This window comes from Rana temporaria, chromosome 8, assembly GCF_905171775.1.
Source record: "Rana temporaria chromosome 8, aRanTem1.1, whole genome shotgun sequence".
Taxonomy (NCBI): domain Eukaryota; kingdom Metazoa; phylum Chordata; class Amphibia; order Anura; family Ranidae; genus Rana; species Rana temporaria.
In genome coordinates, this window is record NC_053496.1 from 66320821 (window position 1) to 66343236 (window position 22416).

At 43.4% G+C, this 22416-nt stretch overlaps 1 protein-coding gene across 1 annotated transcript in view; it reads right to left on the bottom strand.

Annotated features, from left to right (window-relative positions):
• Positions 1-11094: 11094 nt before the first annotated feature.
• Positions 11095-22416, bottom strand: part of HTRA1 (HtrA serine peptidase 1) — a 42237-nt gene continuing 30915 nt past the window's right edge. The window contains exon 10 of the mRNA XM_040361942.1: positions 11095-11544. Coding sequence (XP_040217876.1) covers positions 11376-11544 — 169 coding nt within the window. The 3' untranslated portion in view covers positions 11095-11375. The remainder of the gene's footprint in view (positions 11545-22416) is intronic.

Genomic DNA, 22416 nt, shown 5'->3' on the forward strand with positions numbered 1-22416 from the left:
AAAGGCTAGAGTACTTGGGCATGATTATAGACCTGTTCCTAAACAAGGTATTACTTCCCAAGCCAAAGGCAAAAGCCATAGGAGACTTGGTCCGAGTGGTAAAGGACGAAAAGAAGGCCTTCCATCCGTCTATGCATGAGATTGTTGGGAAAGATAGTAGCCCCCTTTGAGGCTGTCCCTTACGGCCAATTTCACTCAAGACCGTTACAGGGCAGAATTCTGTCAGCTTGGAACAAAGATGTTCAGGCCCTGGATCTTCCTATGATCGTATCTCCAGGGGTTCGCCAGAGCCTCAATTGGTGGTTGCTCCCCCAAAATCTGTCAGAAGGAAAATCCTTCACTCCAGTTACCTGGAAAGTGGTGACCACAGACGCCAGCCTACTGGGCTGGGGGGCAGTGCTGGAAGAAGCATCTGCCCTGGGGAAGTTGTCAGGGGCAGAAAAGCTCATACACATCAACATTCTGGAGATACGGGCAATTCATTTGACCCTCAAAGTTTGGTCTTTCAGACTGCAAGGCTGGCCTGTTCGGGTTCAGTCCAACAATGCTACGGCCATAGCCTATATAAATCACCAAGGAGGCACCAGAAGTCTGGATGCCCAAAAAGAGGTGAATCACATCTTGGCCTGGGCAGAATGGCATATTCCTCGCCTATCTGCGGTCTTCATTCCAGGGGTAGAAAATTGGCAGGCGGATTTTTTAAGCCGACAGCAACTGAGTCCAGGAGAATGGTCTCTACACCCCGACAATCATATGTCAGAAATGGGGAACCCCAGATGTGGACCTGTTGGCTTCCTACTATCGCAGGGTCCAATATTCCATCCTGCCTTACAAAGTCAAAATTTGACGGTTTGGCTGTTGAGACCCACATTCTGAGGAAACGTGGGCTCTCAGGGCCAGTCCTATCCACCCCAGTTAATGCTAGGAAGCCGTCCTCCAGGCCCATCTACTACAGAATCTGGAAGGCATATGTTTCCTGGTGTGAACCCAGAAAGTGGCATCCTAGGAAGTTTGCCATTAATAGGATTTTTGCCTTTCTTAAGTTTAACCACTTCCAGACCGCTGTACGACTATATACGGCCTAACTTTAAAGATACATATCTCGGTAACGGCAGCAGCTGCTGCCACAACCGAGGTATGTATCTTTACTGTCAGCGGTTCTGGTAACGATAACGGCGGTCTCCGCGGCGGATGCGCCGCGAGATCGCCGTTATCGGTGGTGGGAGAGGGCCCCCCCCCCTCCCGCCGCTCTCCCGCGCCCTCCGCCGCTTACCGGAGCCGTCGGTAGCGGCGGAGGAGATCGCGACCGTTCGGGAGCTGAGCGGGGACGAGGCTGAAGGAAAAATCTCCTTCGCCCGTCCCCATAGCTCGGCTGGGCGGAAGTGACGTCAAAACGTCAGTCCCGCCCAGCCTCTTAAAGAAACATTTTTTTTTTTTGTCATTTGAAAAAATGACATTTTCCAATTTTTTTTTTTTTTCTCATTTTAGTCTAAATATAAGATCTGAGGTCTTTTTGACCCCAGATCTCATATTTAAGAGGACCTGTCATGCTTTTTTCTATTACAAGGGATGTTTACATTCCTTGTAATAGGAATAAAAGTGATCATTTTTTTTTTTTTTTTTTTCCCAGTGTAAAAAATAATAAAATAAATAAAAATAAATAAGAAAAAAAAAAAAAATGTTTTTTAAAGCGCCCCGTCCCGACGAGCTCGTGCACAGAAGCGAACGTATACGTGAGTAGCGCCCGCATATGAAAACTGTGTTCAAACGACACAAGTGAGGTATCGCCGCGATCGTTAGAGCGAGAGCAATAATTATAGCCCTAGGCCTACTCTGTAACTCAAAAAATGCAACCTATAGAATTTTTTAAACGTCGCCTATCGAGATTTTTAAGGGTAAAAGTTTGACGCCATGCCACGAGCGGGCGCAATTTGTAAGCGTGGCATGTTGGGTACCATTTTACTCGGCGTAACATTATCTTTCACAATATATAAAAAAATTGGGCCAAATTTATTGCTGTCTTATTTTTTAATTCAAAAAAGTGATTTTTTTCCAAAAAAAGTGCGCTTGTAGGACCGCTGCGCAAATATGGTGTGACAAAAAGTATTGCAATGATCGCCATTTTATTCTCTAGGGTATTAGAAAAAAAATATATATAATGTTTGTGGGTTTTAAGTAATTTTCTAGCAAAAAAAAATGTTTTAGTCTTGTAAACGCCAAATCTGAAAAACACCCAAAGTAGAGAAGTGGTTAAATATGAAGTTGGCCTTGAGCACTATCAAGGGCCAAATCTCGGCTTTGTCTGTATTTTTTCAAAAACCGCTTGCCTCTCATTCCCTAGTCAGGGCTTTTGTTCAGGGTGCACTGCAGTTGAATCCCCCGATTAAGTCTCCCGCGTGCCCATGGGATTTGAATTTGGTGTTGTCTGTTTTACAGAAGCTACCTTTTGAACCTTTACACCAGGTTTCTCTAAATCTTTTGACACAGAAACAGTTTTTTCTTGTAGCCATATCCTCGGCTAGGAGGGTATTGGAATTGGCGGCTCTTTCGTGTAAAGAACTGTTTATGATTATTCATGAAGACAGGGTGGTGCTGCGGCCTCACCCGAATTTCTTACCTAAGGTGGTTTCAGGTTTCCATCTGAACCAAGATATAGTCCTACCGTCTTTCTTTCCAGATCCGCAGTTTGCGGAGGAAGAGAGTCTATACTTCTCTATATGTTGTAACAGCGGTAAAGGTTTATCTGCAAGCTACGGCTTAGATAAGGAAGACTGATTATCTATTCATTCTGCCACAAGGCCCAAAGAAGGGCCAGGCAGCGTCAAAATCCACTATTGCAAGGTGGATTTGACAAGTTTTTATTCAGTACTTGGTACTTGTGTTTGACCATTAGAACTGCATCCCCTGTGGAAAAAGTTGGAATATATTCATTGAATTATTTCTAGATATATGACTATTGTCAACTTGTTGACCTTTTGATTGGTTGATCCAGGCTAAAACCAATTTTTTTTTTGTGTAAGTCATTATACAGGCCTATGGTTTAGAAAAGAAGATCCATCCTTTTCAGGTGAAAGCGCACTCAACGAGAGCAGTTGGTGCTTCATGAGCAGTGCATCACCAGGCCACCATCAGATCTGTAAGGCTGCTACTTGGTCTTCGGTCCATACATTTACTAATTTCTACCAGGTAATGTGAGAGTTTACAAGGATGTCGCCTTCGGGCGTAGTGTGCTGCAGGCAGCAGTATAGATCCTCTGGCTCTATGGCGATCTCCCCTCAAATTTTAGCATTGCTATGGGACATCCCATTAAGTAATTAAGGCTCTGTGTCCCATGATGTATGATCAAGAAAATAGGATTTTTTAATACAGCTTACCTGTAAAATCCTTTTCTTGGGAATACATCACGGCACACAGAGCTTCCACCCCTCTTCGGAAGTTGAACGTAGAACACTTATTGCTTTGCTACAAAACTGAGGTACTCTCCATTTGGGAGGGGTTATATAGGGGAGGAACTCAATTTTAATTGGGTTTGCCAGTGTCCAATAACCTGTGGTGACTACATAACCCATTAAGTAATTAAGGCTCTGTGTCCCATGATGTATTCCCAAGAAAAGGATTTTACAGGTAAGCTGTATTAAAAAATCCTATTATTTACAAAAAAAATTACAGAAACAAAGATTTTTTATTTATTTTTTCTAAATTTGTTGCCCAAAAAATAAAAACCACCAAAAGAAAGCTCTAAAAAAATTTGGGTACAGTGTAGCATGACAGTGCAATTGTCAGTCAAAGTGCGACAGCGCTGACAGCTGAAAATTTGCTTGGGCAGGAAGGTGTATAAGTGCCTTGTATTGAAGTGGTTAAGGCTTCAGTTGGACATGCAGTTTGGGAGTGGTAAAAATGTGCGTTCAGCAGATTTTTTTGCCGTCCGCCAACTGCCCCACCTTAAAGCAGTAGTTAACCGCAGTTTTTTATTTATTTTTTAAACCTGCAAGGCAAAGTTATAATGTGCTAGTATGCATCGCTGTCAACGCTGATAGGGCTCCCATCTTCCCCCAGTCTTCCTGCCGGGTTGGCGGGCTCCGGTCCATTGATTGGATAAGCTGCAATGACATCACTTCCGCACACGTGTGCGGCAGCGCCTGTTAACGGCACAGGGCTCTGAAGGAATGCCGTTCCTTCAAAGCGCATGCGCTGGTGATGTCACTGGTACCTTCACAAGTAAATATCTCCTAAACAGTGCACTTTAACCACTTCAGCCCCAAACCATTTCACTGGCCAAAGACCAGAGCAATTTTTGCGATTCGACACTGCGTCGCTTTAGCTAACAATTGCGCGGTCGCGCGACGTGGCTCCCAAACAAAATTGATGTCCTTTTTCCCACAAATAGAGCTTTCTTTTGGTGGTATTTGATCACCTCTGCGGTTTTTATTTTTTGCGCTATAAACAAAAATAGAGCGACAATTTTGAACTTTACACTTACCGTATATACTCAAGTATAAGCAGAGTTTTTCATCCCTTTTTTTAGTGCTGAAAATACACCCCTCGGCTTATACTCGAGTCAGTGTACCTGAAGAGCTGCGGGCGTCCATTTTTCAAAAGTCGCGGCTTCCACCTGGTCCCGTTCTGTTCCATGATAGGCGTTTGACACTGTGTTTCGCTACCGCCTATCACGGAGGTCCTCTCATCCTCGGACTCAGTTTCCCAGCAGACACTGTGTTCAGTGTTCCGCCAATCACAGATGTCTTGTTGTCTGAAGATGAAAGAAGGCCGTGATTGGCGGAACACTGAACACAGTGTCTGCTCGGAAACTGAGTCAGAGGATGAGAGGACCTCCGTGATAGGCGGTAGCGGAACACAGTGCCAAACGCCTATCACAGAACGGGACCAGGAGGAAGCAGCGACTTTTGAAAAATGGATGCCCGCAGCCTGTCAAGAATTCAGGTACGCTGCAATGGGCACAGTAAGGTTGGGCTGCAGAACCATAAAAAGGAAGGGACAACACACCAACCTTTGAATTTTCTTGCATGCAAGTTTTTGGGCAGAGCTCATGTTTGCATAATGAATGCCATTGCACCCAGCTGCCAAGAATAACAAGCACAGGAAATGAGCAGTGAAAGTACGCTATTTGCTGTGTGCAAGCCTCTCTGAACTCTGTTCTGTCATATTATTATTTACCTGACATTGGGCCAGATTCACAAAAGGGATACGACGGCGTTTCTCCTGATACGCCGTCGTATCCCTGTTTCTATCTATGCGACTGATTCATAGAATCAGTTACGCATAGATATCCCTAAGATCCGACAGGTGTAATAGTTTTACACTGTCGGATCTTAGGATGCAGTACCGTGGCCGCCGCTGGGGGGAGTTTGCGTCGTAAACCAGCGTCGGGTATGCAAATTAGGAGTTACGGCGGATCCACAACGGTTTTTTCGCGTTCGATACGTCGCCGCTAGTCAAGTTTCCCGTCGCAAAGTTACACTTTTTTTTTGGTGCCTTAACTTTAGTCAGCAAGTGTATTGCTGTCTAAAGTATGGCCGTCGTTCCCGCGTCGAAATTTAAAAATCAACGTCGTTTGCGTAAGCCGTCCGGGAATACGGAAGTACGCTACGTGCGTCGCCATGCAAAAAAAATGACGTCACGGCGCGCAAAGCACGGCGGGAGTTCGGAGACGGAGCATGGGCGGTAGGTCCGGCGCGGGAGCGCGCCTAATTTAAATGGCACACGCCCATTTAAATTGGCCCGCCTTATCCCGGAGGCCGCGGGCGTAGTTTTCATCGCAAGTGCTTGGTGAATCAGGCACTTGCGATGAAAAATAGCAGCGGTGTAACTTATCTAGGATAAGTTACGCCGCCGCGGTTCTACGTGAATCTGGCCCATTGTTCTTAGCACCTTTGCCACTTGATATTGTTTGTACACTCTCATGTATTGAATGAAGGAAATGAGTGCCCAAATCTTTGACATAAGCACAGTGAGGCGTGCAAATGGGCATAGTGAAGCATGCAAATGGGCCTCTTTTCCGCTTACAGTAGCTGCTGCATTCTCACCCTAGGCTTATACTTGAGTCGAAAAGTTTTTCCATGTTTTTGTGGTAAAATTAGGGCCTTGGCTTATACTCTGGTCGGCTTATACTCGAGTATATACGGTAATTTCTTCTCAGTGTACCACAATCCCTGCATCTATTTTGTCTATGAACTTACACAATATTGCCCTTGCCCCTATGTCCACACTACATGCACTTCATTATTAATCTCAATCCCATAAAGGTTTCCATACTTTGATACATGCAAGCTGCTATGACACACTTCGTAACATCTAAGCTCTCTGTAACGTAAAAAAAATAATAATGGACTGTGGGTGGGGTCAGCTGTCCAGCTACATACAAACTACAGGAAAACCGTTATGATAAAAAAGAAAAAAAAAATTTTTTCCCTGGTTCTACTCTTCTATACAGATGTAGAATAAGCTGTATCTTTTAAACCATGCCTATTTATTTATGCCCCGCTCATAACGAGCCACGCTGCTACTTTACTGTGGTGCCCACTGCTTCATGGTTAGCGTTTCATATTACTTCAGGAGATGACCAACACTGAGATGCAAAAAGGAAGAAAAAAGGGTGAAAACAATTATTTTATTAAACAAACATGACAATTGTTTATGATATACAGTGTTTTAGCAAATTAGATGCCATTTCAGTTAGAACTTTCATGTACTTTAAATTCTTAGATGTTCTGCTCATTGCCACCAAGGAACTACATTGTCACATGTTGGGTTGGATGACCCCTACTTCCAGTTCTGGGGTCGGCAGCATATATTCATGAACATATGCTGGTGCATTTCTGGTATTTTAAGTGGAAAGTTGTTAAGTTGGGTTTTCTAAAGCTTTTTACATTTAATCAAAATTATGTTTTGTTCTTCTTCAACCAGTTCAATATATGAACATTTAGGCCTGGGTTCACACTATGTGCGGTGCAGGGCACAGTAGGGGCTCCGGTGTGGTGTGATCCCGTTTACCGTGTCAGGTGCGAATTCGGTCCAAATTATTGCCGGACTTCAGACCTGAAACAAAGTCAAAGACGCACAGGACCTTTCTTCTGTGTACTCCGCGCCTGCCCCGTATATATGTGAACCGGCTCCATTGAGAGCCGGTCACAGTCTCCTGCCATGCAAATTGGATGAGGGGAAACCCACATCGTATTCGCATCAGTGTGAACCCAAGCTGAAGGATACAAATATGAGACTACCAATGATCACTATCTGGCAAGTCTCTATACAAACATCCAGGATGGACCTACAGACTTTATAGGCTGCATTATGATCCCAGTTTAGAGACTTATAGCTAGATTCAGAGAAATGTGCCTATCTATAGGCGGGCGTAGTGTATCTCAGATACACTACGCTGGTGCGGCAGGTGCGGCAAGTCCTGTATTCACAAAGAAGTTGCGCTCTAACTTACGGCGGCATAAGCCTGCCCAATTCAAAATAGGCTGGTTGGGGGCGTGTTCTATGCTAAATACTTGTGACCCCACGTATTTGACGTTTCTGTCCGTGGACGTATGCCAGTGCGCATGCTCCAAATTATGCCGCAAAGACTCATTGGTTTCGACGTGAACGTAAATTACGCCCAGCCCCATTCACGGACGACTTATGCAAACGGCGTAAAGTGTGAAAAATTTTACGCGGTTACTTAACATTGGCTGCGCCATCTTTTTGGTGGTTTACCCTTATGCCTGAAAACGCCTTACGTAAACGGCGTATCTTTACTGCGACGGCCGTGCGTACGTTCGTGAATAGGCGTATCTCGCTGATTTACATATTCTAGGCGTAAATCAGCGTACACGCCCCTAGCGGCCAGCGTAAATAGGCAGCTAAGATACGACGGCGTAGGAGGTCGAATCTTAGCAACATTTAAGCGTATCTCAGTTTGAGCATACGCTTAATGTTACGACGGCGCAGATTCGGAGTTACGACGGCGTATCTACTGATACGCCGTCGTAACTGTACCTGAATCCGGCTATTACTAGATAGTGAAGCCTGTGTCAAGTGTCAGTTTGCGCCTTTAAAAAACAAAAATAAAATCAGCTTTCATATGTCTGTCCTAATAAAAAATTTACATATATTGAAATGCACTAAAGGGGAAAAAAGTAACTTTTAACACACACATAGGTTGATGCTAATATAAGTAAATGTTCTGGCATTTATAGGGCACACGGTTACCTAAGAACACACACAAAACCTTTATTAGTTTCAGGTCACCCCCATTCAGCATATTGATATCCAGAGCTTTTTTCGGGGGAACTTGGTGGAACTCAGTTCCACCACCTCTGGCTAAGACCCTTGGGGGAGGGGAGGGCTGCTCACCACAATCACTTGTAAACACAGATGTCCGGTTTCTGTGTTTACGAGTGACAGCTCTGCACTCTGTGTGTAACCCCCATGAACTCTGCACTCTGTATGTAACCCCCATGAACTCTGCACTCTGTATGTAATTCAATCCTGGTATTTAATGCCCCTTTAAGACCCTCCTACTGTTTGTGAAATTTGACTGACCACACCCACTATTTGATGTGATTTGGAGGGTGTGTGTGGGTGGGGGGGTTTGGGGGGGTCGTGGTTAAGTTCCAGCACCTATTGTTTAAGAAAAAAAGCCCTGTTGATATCTATAATGTATTTCTACATTTTCTGTATTATTCATGACATTGCAAGTGCAAAAATGAATGAATGTGCTAGAACTCTTAATAACCCTTAGTGTAATCAGATTACAGTTGACTGGACAACAATTGTTAAGTGAACATATGTGAAAGGTTGCGATCCGTTATGCAAAATCTTGTTTTTTGTTTGCTTTGGCTTGCTTGACTTGATGATTGCCTCATAGCATTGACATAGCACTGCCAGATTTATGACACAATATCTATTAAAAGATAATGCTTTCTGTTATCTTAAAATCCAACATAAAATAGACAACTTGCCTATGCCTAAAGTGCATATACAGCCATGTGAACACAATGGGGGTTCATTACAAAAGGCAAATCAACTTTGCACTACAAGTGCACTTTCAATTGCAGTCGCTGTAGATCTGAGAGAGACGAAGGAAAATAAAAAACAGCATTTTTGCTTGCACATGATTGGATGATAAAATCAGCAGAGCTTCCCCTCATTTCAGAGCTTCCCCTCAGATCTACAGCAATAACAGAGACTGCACTTACAAGTGCAGAGTAGATTTCCCTTTAGTAAATCAACCCCACTGTAACAATCACTACCCAAAGACTTCATGAAAGCTATAGGTAAACACTAACTAGGCATAGTATATTGCATATGTCTGCTTCAAAATGCTACATGAGCTACATTCACTAAACCTCAGATCTATGTGGTCAGACCCTGGCTTTAAAAGAAACACGTGGTCATGTAGAATAGTTTTCTTTTTGGCCAAGAAATAAGGGCCAGATTCACAGTAGAGATACGACGGAGTATCTCAGATACTCCTTCGTATCTCTGAGGCCCGGTACACACGAGCAAACATGTACGATGAAAGCGGTCCGTCGGACCGTTTTCACCGTACATGTCTGCCAGAGGGCTTCTGTACGATGGTTGTACTAACCATCGTACAGAAGTCCGCGCGTAAACAATACGCGGGGCGTGTCCGCGTCGTCGCCGCGGCGATGACGCGGAGACGTGGGCGGGCCTGCCATTTAAAGGCTTCCACGCATGCGTCGAAGTCATTCGACGCATGCGAGGGACGGCGGGCGCTCGGACATGTACGGTAGGTCTGTACTGACGACCGTACATGTCCGAGCGGGCAGGATTCCAGCGGACGGTTTTAAAACACGTCCACGAATATTTGCCCGCTGGGAAAAGGCCCGGCGGGCAAATGTTTGCTGGAATTCGGCCCGCTCGCGCCTACACACGACCGAACATGTATGCTGAAACTGGTCCGCGGACCAGTTTCAGCATACATGTTTGGTCGTGTGTACGGGGCCTCAGAGTATCTATGCGACTGATTCATAGAATCAGTTACGCATAGATAGCCCTTAGATCCGACAGGTGTAATAGTTTTACACTGTCGGATCTTAGGGTGCAATACCGCGGGCGCCGCTGGGGGAGTTTGCGTCGTAAACCAGCGTCGGGTATGCAAATTAGTAGTTACGGCGATCCACGACGGTTTTTCGCGTTCGATACGTCGCTGCTAGTCTAGTTTCCTGTCGCAAAGTTAGTCGTTGTTTTAGGTGCCCTAACTTTACACAGCACATGTATGTGCTGTATTAAGTATGGCCGTCGTTCCCGCGTCGAAATTTAAAAATGTTTCCTTCTTGCGTAGGACGTCCGGGAATACGGAAGTACGCTACGCACGTCGCCGTTCGAAAAAATTACGTCACTTCGCGCAAAGCACGGCGGGAAATTCAAAAGGGAGCATGCGCAGTAGGTCCGGCGCGGGAGCGAGCCTAATTTAAATGGCACACGCCCCTTTGAATTACGCGGGCTTACGCCGGAGGCCGCCGGCGTAAGTTTTCTCGCAAGTGCTTTGTGAATCAGGCACTTGCGATGAAATCTTGCGGCGGTGTAACGTATCTACGATGCGTTACGCCGCCGCGATTCTACGTGAATCTGGCCCTACCTGGGGGCAATGAAACAGGGGTCACAGCAGTCACAGATACAACTGGGACCCTGCTCCATGTGGGCTTAACCCCTTAACCCCTTCTACTGCGACCCACATTTACAATTACTTTTTATAAAGAGTGTGACAAATGAAGAGAGGTTGGTCATTCACATCCTACAAAGCAGAGCTGTACAGGGAAGCTGCACTGACATGATACAAAGTGCAATGATGCCCCATGATGTGTGATGCCCTCCATCTGTTTGGGCAAGTGACACCACAAATCACAAGACCAGGTACACAGGACATACAGGGGAGCCGCACTGCACCAAAACTCTTGGCCAAAACAGCTTCCCTGTACAGCTGTGCTCTGTAGAAAATAACTGATTATCTATTCTGATCTTTCCATAGGAAACCAGTTGCGTCATTTTGGCATCATGTGAATCGAAAATACAAAGCAAACCTGAACAACATTTCAGAGTAACACAAAACACAAGCTATAAAAATGTAATCCATGGGTTCTCCAAATGTTATATTTATTTTAACATTTCAATTTTTTTGTCCAGTTAAAACACAGAATCCGGCATGATAGTTTGGAATAGGGCCCATAGTCAGTGATGGGATGAGGAAGAAGCACGAACAAAGGGCTTGGAAATGAAATGCTAAAGGGTTCTTCTGGCTGAGGCACATTATTACTCAGCGCTTATATACAGTGTCCTCCGACAGGCAGTGCCTAGATTTATTATCTGTTGATTGGAAGACCTATGAAACCAGCTCATTGCTTCCATTAAAAATTAATCTCTTTAGGTGTTACTGTGATGACAACATCCTCGTTTCCTCTTCGTAATACCATACGCAGGGGCCCTTCTTGTTTAATGGCCTCACTGACATCATTGCTTGAGGTCACCGTTTGACTGCCGATACTGATGATTACATCACTTTCCTTCAGCCCGGCCCTAAAGAAACAATCAATGCCACAAAGACAATAATTACATGAGGTTAAATGAAGGAAAAGCATTGGCAAATGTGTGTTCACCAAACATACACTTTAACCACTTCAGCCCGGAAGATTTGGCTGCTCAATGACCAGGCCATTTTTGCGATATGGCACTGCCTCGCTTTAACTGACAATTGCGTGGTCGTGCAACGTTGTACCCAAAAAAAAATGATGTCTTTTTTTTCCTACAAACAGAGATTTCTTTTGGAGTTATTTGATCATCTATGTGGTTTTTATTTTTTGTGCTATAAACAAAAAAAAAAATGAAAAAAAAACACAATGGGGGTTATTTACCCAAGGCAATTCCACTTTGCCCTAGTTGGAAGTGTAGTTGCTGTAAATCTGAGGGGTAGATCTGAAATGAGGGGAAGCTCTGCTGATTTTATCATTCAATCATGTGCAAGCTAAAATGCCATTTTTTATTTTCCTTGCATGTCCCCCTCGGATCTACAACACACGGGTACATCTGCTGTTATTTATTACGCAGAGTAAGCAGCCAGAAGAATCGTGATCAGATAGACACTAGACACAACTCTACCTTCTTTGAACTGGAGATGAAGAGGAGTTGAAAAGCTCACTGAGATTGGTAACCCTAGAACATCTCCATATTTACAGAGAACCTGTTAGCCAACACCCAACAGCAAATGTAAAGATTTGTTAAAGGGGTGTTCCAGCCTTTTTTTAAGTTTATTAAAAGTCAGCTGGCTTTTAATAAACAGACACTTACCTGCTCCACGGTTCCAGCGACGCGCCGCCCGGGGCTCCGCTCCTCGCCCCCCCTCACCGGCCGGCGTCTTCATTCCTAGTGTGGGCACCTGGCAGTGACAGCTTTCGGCTTCAAGGCCGGGCACCCACTGCGCATGCGCGAGCGGCACTGCGCATGCGCAAGCGGCGCCGCGCCGTCTGATTGGACGGGCGCTCGCCTACAGGGAGGGGCTGCAATAAGGCGATTAAGCTAATCGCCTTACCAGCCCCTCGGCGGAAGGAGGAAGTGGGACAGGAAGTCCCACTCCTCCTGACCCCCCCAAAAAAATTACATGCCAAATGTGGCATGTAAGGGGGGAAGGAGTGGATTAAGCGGAAGTTCCATTTTTAGGTGGAACTCTGCTTTAAAGTGCTGTCAACATCATGAAGTAAACCATTTAAAATAAGGAGCTTGGCATTACAGGGGATGGATGAAACCACTCTATCCTATACATTAAGATATCTGTGCAAACTAGATACACTGAATTACTACACAATAAAATGGGATGGCTGAAAAAATACATAGAAAATGCTTACATGTTAATAATGTACAGGCATACCCCACTTTTAAGTACACAATGGGACCAGAGCATGTATGTAAGGCTTCTTTCACACTATGGATTGTATGTCCGTTTTATAATATCCGTATTACACCTATTAACGGACGTTTATTAACGGATTTAATAACGGATACATACGGATAAATATTTTACCATTCTTCCTTTATAGAAAACGGATAATGTTTATCCGTATATATCCGTATACATCCGTTATATCATTCCTTTCTAACGTCCGTTAATAAAAACCATTTCACCCTTTCTTGAAGTCCAGCTCCAGAAGTCTTTACTGAGCATGCTCAGTAAAATTAACGTCCGTTAACATAAAGGACATTTACAGAGACATTTACTAACGTCCGTGCGCCATAGACTTCAATGTTAAAATATAACGGACGTTAATATATCCGTTACTTGCAACGGACAAAAAATGGACAAAAAATAGTGCAAGACCCGTCACATATTCCGTTATAACTAACGTCCGTACGTTATAACGGACTATTACGGATCTTTACGGAACATAAAAAAATCCCATAGACTTTAATGATATTTTATAAAGGACGTATAACTTCCGTTTTTTAACATTATCTGACGTATTTTAATACGGATTATTAAAACGGATTTATTTTGTAGTGTGAAAAGGGCCTAAAACGAAAATGTACTTAAAGTGAAACAATACCTTTTTTCACTTCTAGGGTGTAGTGGGGGGTCAGGGGCTGTAGTGAGGGTGTCAGGAGCTGTAGTTGAGGTCTCAGGTGCTGTAGTGGGGGTGTCAGGGGCACACTGGAACAGGGCAGGCTCAGCTCCTTCTTCTGTGGCTGCAAAATGTCTGTATAGTACTTGTAAGGCACTTTACATACACTCGGGGGTATGTCCTTACTCGCGAGTGTATGTAAAGTGAGTGTACTTAAAGCGGGGTATGCCTGTATATGCAAAACACTTTTGTCTCTGTATACAGTGCATCCGGAAAGTATTAACAGCACTTCACTTTTTCCACATTTTGTTATGTTACAGCCTTATTCCAAAATTGATTACATTTATTTTCCTCAAAATTCTACAAACAATACCCCATAATGATAACATGAAAGAAGTTTGTTTGAAATCTTTGCACATTTATTAAAAATAAAAAAAATCACATGTACATAAGTATTTACAGCCTTTGTCATGACGCTCAAAATTGTGCTCAGGTGTATCCTGTTTCCACTGATCATCCTTGAGATGTTTCTACAACTTGATTGGTCCACCTGTGGTAAATTCAGTTGATTGGACATGATTTGGAAAGGCACACACCTGTCTATATAAGGTCGCAAAGTTAACAAACCAAGCCAAAAAGTCCAAAGAAGTGTCTGTAGACTTCAGAGACAGGATTGTATCAAGGCACAGATCTGGGGAAGGGTACAGACATATTTCTGCAGCATTGAAGTTCCCAATGAGCACAGTGGCCTCCATTATCTGTAAATGGAAGAGGTTTGGAACCTTCCTAGAGCGGGCCGCCCGGCCAAACTGAGTGATCGGGGGAGAAAGGTCTTAGTAAGGGATTTGACCAAGAACCCGATGGTCACTCTGACAGAGCTCCAGTACTTCTCTGTGAAAAGAGGAGAAACTTCCAGTAGAACAACCATCTCTGCAACACTCTACCAATCAGGCCTGTATAGTAGAGTGTCCAGACAGAAGCCACTCCTCAGTAAAAGGCATATGACAGCTGTCTGGAGCTTGAGAGATCCTGCAAAGAAGAATGGAAGAAACTGCCCAAAAATAGATGTGCCAAGTTTGTAGCATCATTATCAAAAAGACTTGAGGCTGTAATTTGGTGCCAAAGGTGCTTCAACAAAGTACTGAGCAAAAGGCTGTGAATACAATGGAACCTCTGTTTTAGGAGAATGCTTTTAATCCAAAGCACTCGCATATCAAAGTGAGTTTCCCCATTGAAGTCAATGGAAATTAAAATAATTTTTTCCGCATTGACTTCAATGGCATGCAATACCGCATGCGGCCAGAGGTGGGGGGCCCGGAGAGCTGACCTTGGAAAGACTCCGTTCCCGAGGTTTGCCAAGCTTTCCTCTGGCCTTTTCGTGCATTTGCGAACGGCACCATTTGGCGCCGTTCAGCTCCGGCGCCCCCCCTCTTGCCAAACGCGATACTGCACACAACTTTGGCCTGAATCCTGCTCATTTTGCAAGACAACACTCGAGATTGTACAGTGCTTGTATTGCAAAACGTTTGTTAACCACGTTACTCGCAATCCAAGGTTACACTGTACTTACCTACATGAGTTTTTAATTTTTTATAAATGTGCAAAGATTTTAAACAAACTTCTTTCACGTTGTCATTATGGAGTACTGTTTGTAGAATTTTGAGGAAAATAATGAATCTAATCCATTTTGGAATAAGGCTGTAACATAACAAATTGTGGAAAAAGTGAAGCACTTTAACCACTTCCCTACCGCGTCATTGTGAAATGACGGCGGCAGGAACCCCTCCTCGATCCGGGTGGATGTCATATGACGTCCTGGGCTTTGTGGGGGGATATCTGAATGATGCCTGCAGCTAGAGGCATCATTCAGATATCCTTCTCTTGTGCCGGCGATTCTGCACAACGTAAGAATGATCATAGTGGCGGTTCCGCCGCTAGATCGTTCTTACAGGCGGCGGGAGGGGACATCCCCCCCTCCCGCCGCCATCCGGTGCTTCTCCGGGCTCTCCCGTGCCATCGGGGGCCCGGAGAACGAATCGTCCGGCGCTGGCAGGAAGCATAGAGATGACTGGTGACCAGATGGTCACCAGTCATCTCTATGACCGTCGGAGGACCCGGGCGCGATGTGATGACGTCACGCCCGGGTCCCCGTAAGTAAACAAAGCCGCAATTGCGGCTGCTAAGCAACAGCAAGCATGAGATCGGTGAATTTTTTTTCACCGATTTCATGCTTTCTAGCCTGGAGGAGAGATGTGCGGTCTTATTGACCCCGCATCTCTCCATAAAGAGGACCTGTCACACACATTTCCTATTACAAGGGATGTTTGCATTCCTTGTAATATGAATAAAAGTGATAATAAAAAAAATAAAAAAAGTGTAAAAAAAGAAATAAATATGTAAAAAAAAAATAAAAAAAAAAAAAAATTTTAACGCCCCTGTCCCCGGTAGCTCGCGCGCAGAAGCGAACGCACACGCAAGTCCCGCCGACATATGTAAACGCTGTTTAAACCACATATGTGAGGTATCGCCGCGTGCGCTAGAGTGCCAGCAACAATTCTAGCACTAGATCTCCTCTTTAAATCTAAACTGATAACCTGTAAAACATTTCAAAGCGTTGCCTATGGAGATTTTTAAGTACCGAAGTTTGGCGCCATTCCATGAGTGTGCGCAATTTTAAAGCGTGACATGTTAGGCATCTATTTACTCGGTGTAACATCATATTTCATATTTTACAAAAAAATTGGGCTAACTTTACTGTTTTGTTATTTTTTTAATTCATGAAACAATTTTTTTCCAAAAAAAAGGCGTTTGAAAAAAAAAATTGCGCAAATAGCGTGCAAGATAAAACGTTTCAATGACCGTCATTTTATTCCCTAGGGTGTCTGCTAAAAAAACATATATAATGTTTGATGGTTCTGCGTAATTTTCTAGCAAAAAAATTATGATTTGTACATGTAGGAGAGAAGTGCCAGAATAGGCCTGGTATGGATGTGTGTATAACAGCCCTGTATGGAAGTGGTTAAATACTTTCCGGATGCACTGTACATACTATAAAAATATATTTTTTTATACAGAAAACATATTGGAAAATATAAAAGTTATAATAAAAGGTGAAAGACCAAAATATATTTAAAAAAACATCACTATGTTCTGTTCAAAAAGAGCACACCTGTTTGTACCACAGCAAGTACAGGAGTTCTATACTAGAAAACATTATGAGTGCAATAACTTCATATAACCACTAGATGGCGCCCACATCCTCCCTGAGACTATTGATAGAACATTTTCAGCGGCACACTTGGTGCCGTTTGAAAACTAGTATTATTATTATTATACAGGACTTACCTTCCAAACTTTTATAACACTTATGTCAGTTTCTGATTCCTCATCTAACCTTTTGAAAGACAATCTAAAACACGTCAAATCAGATAACGATTTTCTTTTTTGACAACAAAGGGACATTTAGATACAGCAACCTTAAAGAGGAAGTAAACCCTGATGGGTTTTACTTCACCTTCATTTTCCTGCAAAGGTAATATATAAAAATATATGGTCATCTTTACCCCTCTTCCTTTCGGGGCGGCAAACTCTGGCTCTGTGACTGGCTGGAGTCACATGATGTCACTCTCAATCACGACATGATTCCTTTAGAAACGATTAGATTGGCACATTTCGTACATTGTAAATATCTTCTAAACCGTGCAGGCTTAGGAGATACTGTATTTCCAGCATCTACAGGTAAGCAGGTATGCCTTAATGTAGGTAAAAGTGGTTGTACTGAGTTTACAACCACTTTAATGCGCAATTTGGAGATACACAGGTGCATCTCAAAAAATGTAAATATCATCAAAAAGTTAATTTATTTCAGTAATTCAATTCAAAAAGTGAAACTCATATATTTTATATGGATGCGTTACACACATAGTGATATATTTCAAGCATTTATTTATTTTAATTTTGATGATTATGGCTTACAGCTAGTGGAAACCCAAAAATCAGTATCTCAGAAACTTAGAATATTGGATATAACCAAAAAAGGGAGTTTTAAAACAGAAACGTTGACGTACTAAAAAGTATGTCCTTGTACAGTATAGTATGCACTGAATACTTGGTTGGGGATTATTTTGCGTTAATTACTGCATCAATGCAGAGTGGCATAGAGGCGATCAGCCTGTGGTAACTGCTGAGGTGTAATTGAAGCTCAGGTTGCTTTGATATCGGCCTTCAGCTTGTCTGCATTGTTGGGTCTGGTGTCTCTCATCTTCCTCTTGACAATACACCACGGATTCTCTATGGGGTTTAGGTCAGGCAAGTTTGCTGGCCAATCCAGCACAGTGATATCATGATCATTAAACCAGGTATTGAACTAGGTATTGGTACTTTTGGCAGTGTGGGCAGATGACATGGCTCCCCAAATCATCACGGACTGTGTAAAGGCCTCTACCAGGAAATTCTAGAGCACTCCATGCTTCCTTCTGCTGACCAGCTTTATGGAGATGCTGATTTCATTTTCCAGCAGGACTTGGCACCTGCCCACGCTGCCAAAAGTACCAATACCTGGTTTAATGATCATGGTATCACTGTGCTTGATTGGCCGGCAAACTCGCCTGACCTAAACCCCATAGAGAATCTGTGGGGTATTGTCAAGAGGAAGTTGAGAGACACCAGACCCAACAATGCAGAGGAGCTGAAGGCTGCAAAAAAAAAAAAAAACATGGGCTTCCATAACACATCAGCAGTGCCACAGGCTGATCACCTTCATGCCACTCTGCATTGATGCAGTTATTCATGCAAAAGGAGTATTGTTATAGTGTTTAATATACTGTACATAGACATACTTTTCAACATACTTTTCAAGCCAACATTTCTGTATTAAATTTTTTTTTTTTTTTATTGGTCTTATGCAATAGTCACATTTTCTGAGATACTCTATTTTAGGTTTTCACTAGCTGTAAGCCATAGTTATAAAAATGTAAAAAAATAAATGCTTGCAATATATCACTCTGTGTAACGCATCTACATAAAATGTATGAGTTTCACTTTTTGAATTGAATCACTGAAATAAATTAACTTTTTGGTTATATTACAATATTTGGGGATGCACCTGTAAAGTGCATAAAAAGGAAACCATTTTTAAAACTAGGGTTACATAGCTACATTTTAGCTAAATAATATACTTCCTTTCCTATATAATATTTAGGCATCACAACTTTCAGATTTTGCATCTGGTTTGGGGATGCAAACTCCTAAACACAGTGCCCTTTGTCATTTTTGTTCTAACAACCCTATTAGTGATCCTTCCAAAACAAATGTATTTTGTAAACTGTTGTAACAATAGTCTCAGCAAGGATGTGGGCGCCATCTAGTGGCTGGGGATGTGTGCTGCTATCTAATTGTACTCTTACATAGAACCCATGTACATGCTATATATATATATATATATATATATATATATATATATATATATATATATATATATATATATATATATATAAATATATATATAAGTGCTGTGGAAATTAACTATTAATTCCTCGATTAATCGTAAAAAATTTTGATCGGTACTCACCTCTCCACCGGCTTCCGGGTCTTCAGGGAGTCCCGTTGGAGATCCGGTGACGTCACGGACACCGGCGGGGCTTGCTGTGTCCATCTGAAGGGCTCCTTTGCTGTGCCTTCATATCTGCATGCTGGCGGGACCTTACTATCTGCCACACACAAGGACTGTTACACTTCCCTCTATCAACCTGGGATTCTACAGCCATCCACTGGGAGTTGTGATAGTTCCCTTCATGGGACATCTACATGCCGACGGACTGATGTTAACCTCTCCTCATCTGGATTCAGCAGTGATATAGTTTTACACATTTTTATACCAGTATCATACTTAGCTGCATGTTTTTATGACTGCTTTTGCTACCGTTTGGTATTACTCGCACAATTTTTACAGTTTATGTAGCTACATCGATTTTATCTCCAATGCAATATTTATTTGGTTACCTACTTGAAGAATATAAAAGTTGTAATACACATTATTTTATTGTGCAGTCATATCTGCATTCAGTATAGAGGAGAGTGGTTTTATTATGCTGCAAACATACTGAGAAAGAGGTAGAGTTGATAGATGCAGCATCTTGAAATTTGCTGTTTAATTTTTGTTATCATGTCTATCTGATGTGTCTAAGAGTGTTCTGGAGACAAAGGGCCAGATTCACAGAGCAAGTACGCCGGTGTATCTACTGATGCGCCGGCGTACTTTCAAATTTGCCGCGTCATATCTTTAGTTTGAATCCTCAAACCAAGATACGACGACTTCTGGCTTTCGATCCGACAGGCGTACGCCTTCGGATCGTAGGTGCAATACTTCGGCGCCCGCTGGGTGGAGCTCGCGTCGTTTTCCGCATCGGTTATGCTAATTCGCTTTTTCCTTCGATCCACAAAGGTAAGCGCGGCCGTCGCATTCTCTTACGTCGTCGCTAGTCGGCTTTTCCTGGCGTATAGTTAAAACTGCTATTTTGCGGCGTATAGATAGACTTGCCATGTTAAGTATGGCCGTCGTTCATGTGTCGAAATTTGAATTTTTTTTTTTTTTGCGGTAGTCGTCCGTGAATAGGAAAGGACGTAACTCACGTCTAAGTTAAAAAAATGACGTTGGTGCGACGTCATTTCGCGCAAAGTACGGCGGGAAATTTCAAAACGGAGCATGCGCAGTTCATTCGGCGCGGGGACGCACTTCATTTAAATGAATCACACCCCCCTACCCACCGATTTGAATTACGCGCCGAGAGATACACTACGGCGCCGTAACTTACGGCGCAAAATCTTCCTAGATTAGACTTAGAGCCAGGTAAGATACGGCGGCGTAGCGTATCTCTGATACGCTGCGCCTTTCTAAATCTATGTGAATCTGGCCCAAAGGTCCCAGTGACATTACACCCAGTGACTTTTCACTTTCTTTCATTTACAGCTCACAGAGGTGTAGCACATCCCCTAAGGAGCCGCAAGTGAAATGAGATTCCCTACCCTGCACAGCCAGGCACACGGAATCTTCAAAGTCTCCCAGAGTCTGAAAACCGTCCAGCACTTTTTTTTATTATTTTATTGAGGGGATAAACCTTGGATGGGGAGTAGCGGTTTTATGGAATGCAACTTTGGCTATATACCTTCTATATACACTCCTCAGCTTCCTCCAGCACACTTTTTTGCAGAACTTCACTGGCACACACTGATAAAAAGATGATCTGACAGCACTTAGTCAGATTGTTGAGCAAAAGCCTGTTATAGGCAGGAACTCAAGGTTCCTTTTAGATGTGTAGCAAAAATTAGTGTCTAGCTTTCATCCTTGTTCCTATTGATCCCAACGCCACCTCTCCAGGCACAGCCAGCCCGCATGGCTACTTCTCCACAGTCCTCCCAGACTGACATTCACTCACCAGCCCATGCGGCTGACTTGTCTGGAGAACTCCTGGATGTACTGACCTGCTCCCACGCCTCCAGGAAGGATTTTCTTTGTGTGTTGTATAGGGTCCCTCCAGTGCCGAGGCCTAGGCCCGAGGTCACCCTCCCTCCATCCCGCTCTGACCCAGATTCAACCCAGGCCTGGCTCTCAGCCAGGATACATTTTCCTACACTAACAACTACAAAACCTACACTAACAAACCTAGCACACTAGCAGGTGCTACAGAGGGTAGGGCAGTTTTCATCCATTCGTGATTCTTTGGTATGCTTACTTCTCAGCCTTAGAAACATTGGATATGTCTGTATAACAGTAACATACTGATATAGTTATGTACACCAGCCTTGTCCTTTTGGCTTTTATTTATATAATACAAAATAAAAAAGGCTATACGAGGTGTGTCTAAAAAGTTTGGTCATTGGTCCGATTTCTCTACGGCAACATGGGCCAAGTGGGCACACATGCACTGGCTAACCAGAGACATGTAGATAAGCACCACCTAGCGTGGAGGACACGTGACCGTCAGGGTAAACCCGCTGCAGGCAGTCAAATGTAGTCAGTGTGAGAAGCAGGGTCACAGTGCAATGGAGAAATGAGTGAACATCAAGTTCTGCTACAAATTGTGGAAAACGGAGACGCATAAAATGTTGGTGCAAGAGTACAGGACGGAAACCGTGGGCACAAAATGTGTTTACGAATGATTCAAAGCTTTCGCGACAGGAAGGAAATTACTGGGGTTGAGCCATGTTTAGGTCAGCCGTCGACCAACAGAACCCCAGACATGACTGAGCGAGTGCGTCAAATGCTGGCATGAGATCGGCGACTGACTTATTGATTGATGGCAGAGGAATTGGGCATTATCAAGGATGTGAAGATTTGGGTAAGAGGAAGATCTGTTCCCGTTTGTGCCGAACAAGCTGAAAAGCGAACATAAAGCAAAACAGTTGGAAACCTCTGGAGATTTCATTACCATGTATGACCAGGATCCATCCTTTCTGCGAAGCATCGTCACAGGGGATGAGACCTGGTGCTACCAGTTCGATCCGCAATCCAAGCGGCAATTGATGGAATGAGGTTCACCATCTTCCCCGCGACCAAAAAAAGCCACCTTAAAAGTCCAAGGTCAAGACAATGTTAATCACCTTCTTCGACAACGATGGTTCATCCAAGAATGTGTGACATCGGTTCTGCGATCGATCCCTCACAGTTTCCAGAAGCTTTATGAACATTGCCAAAAGTGTGTTGTGAAGGATGGCGATTATTTTGAGGGCCAATAAAGGTAATTTGTTTGTATCTTCTTATTTGTTTATTTTCTGATACCATTCACCAAACTCTTTAGACACATCTTGTAGTTTGCGTTTAATATGGGAAATGTTAATTTGT